The 4,205-nt window shown below is 41.2% G+C and overlaps 1 protein-coding gene across 1 annotated transcript in view; it reads right to left on the bottom strand.

Moving 5' to 3' along the window:
* Positions 1-2,639, bottom strand: part of 42sp43 (P43 5S RNA-binding protein) — a 3,633-nt gene extending 994 nt beyond the window's left edge. Inside the window, exons 1-8 of the mRNA XM_016446383.1 lie at positions 2,412-2,639; positions 2,205-2,305; positions 1,845-1,941; positions 1,656-1,741; positions 1,490-1,563; positions 939-1,019; positions 583-812; positions 305-358 (exon numbers count right to left, since the gene is read on the bottom strand). Of these exons, the coding sequence (XP_016301869.1) occupies positions 305-358; positions 583-812; positions 939-1,019; positions 1,490-1,563; positions 1,656-1,741; positions 1,845-1,941; positions 2,205-2,305; positions 2,412-2,549 (861 nt within the window). The 5' untranslated portion in view covers positions 2,550-2,639. The remainder of the gene's footprint in view (positions 1-304; positions 359-582; positions 813-938; positions 1,020-1,489; positions 1,564-1,655; positions 1,742-1,844; positions 1,942-2,204; positions 2,306-2,411) is intronic.
* Positions 2,640-4,205: the final 1,566 nt, after the last annotated feature.

Here is a 4,205-nt window from a genome sequence, read left to right as displayed (position 1 = left end):
TTGTGGGTTTTGTTTTTTTTGCTTTTAATGTTTTTTTTTTTTTTTTTAGTCTTTACTAAATACTGCTGTATTTACATAGATCATTGCTTCACCTCTCATTTTCAGCATCATTACTCCAGTCTACAGTGTCACGTGATCCTTCAGAAATCATTCTATAGTCAATATTTGATCAAGTGGATCAAAAAAGTTAATCAGAGCTGTCCTAAGGAAAAAAAAAACGCATTTAAGCTTTAGGTTTTAGGACAACTTTGATGAAAGGTTTTGATCCACTTCAAATGTTGACTGGTGTACAAGGTAGAACTACCTTGAGTTTGGCCATATCAGGTTCATGACGTAACAGATGGCGGACGAGGCTTTCCTGTTGAAACCGCACAGGTGAGGCAGGGGTTACTAGCACAATTTTTCACAACCTAAACACTGTAAACACTACAGGTCTACAAATACACAAACTTGAACATCAAGTCAAAACTGTAATTATTACCTGCAGAATTCAACCACTAGTTACTTACACTTCATGTCACTTGGCTTTAAGAGACAATAAGTCACAAGACCATTCTACCTATGCTCCACAAATGTACTCACACGCATGGCAAAACTCTTGCTGCAGCCAGGGAAGGAACAGCGGTGTGAGAGCAGCTGTAGATGGATCTTTCGAATATGATGCTGCAGGTTGAAGGTGGTGGAAAAGTAAGCCTGGCAGCCCTGACTGGGACAGAGCAAAACCGGCTTCTGCAACGCATGTGTCCGCTTGTGTCTCCTCAAAGCATCACGCTTCCTGAAGGCTTTTTTGCATGCCATACAGGGGAATGATGCTGTTGACAAAAGGAAAATGTCTTCAGAGCTGTTGTGCAAACCATTACTGACACAAAAAGCTCACACCACTCATGGAAAACAGCAGTTTACGTCCAATAAGCAATCAAACAGTTTCACCGGTTTACCTGGGTGACATGCCATGTGTTTTTGTAAATTCCTCCAGGTGTGCACACTGATGGGGCATTCAGCATGAGGACAGCGATAACCTGAAGAAACAAATACTGGGTGGGCGTTGTGAACTCGTTTTAGAAGTGGTCTCTCACTTAAGCACTTCTGATACTACCCAATACTAGAGTAACCTACTGAAACTCATGGGTCTTTGTTTTCTGTGAACCAGAGTACAGTTGGACCACAACCATAATCAGATTTCACACCCAATTTAATATGTTTGTCCCAGTATGGCTTTGCCATCAACCTCAACTCCAAAGCATCTAAAAGTTTGTACCTCATAAGGAATATGCACTCCACTTCCCTGCATTTTACATCGTTTTAATTTTTACTAAAACAAGTTCAGTACACAAGGCAGCATTACCAAAATGTGAACCAGTAAAGAGATTTTGGATTAACCACTGGGTAACATGTTAACAGCTAATGAGCATAACCATATGGTGATCAATTAACGGGGTTAAATAGTTAATGCCAGGATATGAACATTTCGGAATTGATGAATCCTCACCTGAATGTCTCCTATCATGTGCTTTCCGCGCAACGTGAGACTCAAACCTCATTCCACATCCGGTTTTCAAGCATCTTAAACAGGAAAAACGTAGATATTTTCACGGTATTTTACTTTGTGGTCGAAGTTACAGAGCATTGGTTATTAACACATTGTGCAGACGCACCTGAAACTGGATGTACCGTGCGTCGCCAGGTGCAGTTTTAATGCTCGCCGTTTCCTAAACGCCTTTGCGCACTGTGGCTCTTCACACTGAGAAAAACAATACTACGTGTTGATTACAAGCATAAAGCGTGTTTACGCGAACAGCAAAATGTGACCAGTAATTGTGTGGTGGGAAAGAAAAGAGTCCGACCTTGAAATATTCGCGTTTCTCGCTGTGAGCGTAGCGCACGTGCCTCTTAAGTTTATCAGCGGTGAAGAAGCTCTTGCCACATGCAGCGGCACTGCACCTGCTCCACGGTAACCACAAACATTCTCAGATGTACAAACAGGAGGAAAAATTCACAGACGTAGAACTTTTTTTAAACTGGCCACTTTTTCCTACCATGCCAGTTCATATTCCACATAGCATCTCAATTAATACTATCCCATAACTAAACTTAACTACGGAGTGTTTAGCCAGGTAGGTCATCCAAGTGTATCTAAATAAGCCTATACAGGTCTCACTACAGGATGTACAAAAACAAAAACTGGCCGTTTTTAACGACATTACTTCAAGTCTTTCACCCCGCTGTGTATTAAAGCATGTCGGCTCAGGTGCGATTTACGGGTGAAACTGCGTCCACATCCTGCTACAACACACTTGTGAGGTCGCTGAGAGAAACGGGAAAAAAAAAGTCTGATCAAGCGCAGAAAGGAGAATAAAGAGAACTTGATAAACGCGGTCTTTTGTTTCAAGAAACAAATGACTAGGACTCACCGCACCGGTATGCACGGTCTCGTGCTCCAGCAGACGCCACTGACGAACGAATGTCGCGCCACAATCAGTGTAAGCGCAATTAAACAGCTGCAGTCGCGGCACAGCGTCCTCTTTCTCAACCACCCGTGCGTTCATCATCTTCAAATGCGTATACAACTATATCATTGCACTTTCAATGTGATTATTGTTACTTTGCCTCGTTCAATTCACATTAATAAATAAGAGATTTTCACGGCTTTGTGAGCTATATACACTCCGGCCACCTGCAGATTGTTGCGCTAATGATGGTTGGTAATAAGATAAAGATAGGTTATTCAACGTAATGAGAACACAGCCGTGTTAAGAACAAATTGGTCTGAATAAGATTGAAAGGTCAATGTGCATTTTATTCAGTGCTTTATTGGAAAAAAAACCCTACAAATTCGACTTTATATAGGGCCTACAGTTGTGCTCAAAATTATTACCTTGGTAAATATGATCAAAGAAGGCTATGAAAATAAATCTGTATCACTAATTCGTTTGATCTTTTATTTTTTTTTAAATTACAAAAACATAACGTTTCACTAGAGAATTTAAAAGGGGGAGGGGGGGGAATCTTATGAAATAGCTAAATGTTTTTCTGTAATACACATTGGCCACAATTAATCATACCCTTTTATTCAATACTTTTTGCAACCACCTGTTGCCGAGATAACAGCTCTGAATCTAAACCTATAATGCCTGAAAAGTTTGGAGAACATTTGACAAGAGATCGGAGACCATTCCTTCATCCAGAATCACTCCAGACCCTACAGATTCCCAGATCATGTTGGTGCTTCTCCACTTCAGTTCACAACACTCATTTTCTTAAAAAGCAAATTTTTTTGTTTCATCTGACCGTAGAAGCCAGTATCGTGTGAATTTCCAGTAATGTCTAGCAAATAAATATGCTGGAGTTTGTTTTTGGATGAGAGCATTTTCTTTTCTAGATTTTACTTAAAACACTCCCAAACAACATGTTGGTGCTGTTTGAGATATATATCTCGAGGCTTTCTGACACCAAAACAACTATTTTCTGCAGTTTTCCAGCTGTGATCCTTGGAGAGTCTTTGGCCTCTCAAACTAAAGGCGGGCGTACACGGTGCGATTTTTGCTGTCATAGGAGCTCGCAGGCGATTTTTTTTTTCTCTCGGGAGAAAATCGCAGATGCTCGCATGGTCGCGGCTCGTATCGTGTGAGAAGAATTACGGGCCGATCCGAGACGTTACGAGCACCTCCAGTCCTCCCGATAATTTTCAAACATGTCAAAAAAAAATCGGATGCTGTCGGTTTAAATTCGTGGCATATGTGCGGTTGAACGAGACGATTTGGCGATCCATCTGAAGTTGACCAATCAGAAGATGACAAAAACCATATAGTCTATAATAATTTTAGTTTAATTATACAGTTCTATTTTTTATTTGTTATTCCGAATGTGCCAAATTTGCCGTTCAGCTTTATGAATGAATATGCCTGTTGTATTTCCGGCAAAATGCCCGATATCGGAGGCAAATCGGTGCTCATTCACGCGAGTGACAATCACGCAGTGTGAATGATCAAAGACGCGATCTGAGGGAATCGCCGATGCGTCGCCGACGCCCGTGAAATATTTGGCATGCTAAATATCTGGAGCTCTCTGCGATTCACAATCACGCAGTGTGCAATGATTTATGACTGAAAACTACATCGGCGATGACCTACAGCCAATGAGAGACCAAGATACAGGGCAGAGGGAAGTTCAGGGAGGAGTTATAGACCAGAATATCAGTATTTTAA

This window comes from Sinocyclocheilus anshuiensis, unplaced genomic scaffold (assembly GCF_001515605.1).
Source record: "Sinocyclocheilus anshuiensis isolate Anshui unplaced genomic scaffold, SAMN03320099.WGS_v1.1 scaffold547, whole genome shotgun sequence".
NCBI classification, from domain to species: Eukaryota; Metazoa; Chordata; class Actinopteri; order Cypriniformes; family Cyprinidae; genus Sinocyclocheilus; species Sinocyclocheilus anshuiensis.
The sequence above is the reverse complement of the archived record's forward strand: the minus strand, read 5'-3'. Positions and strand labels throughout refer to the sequence as shown.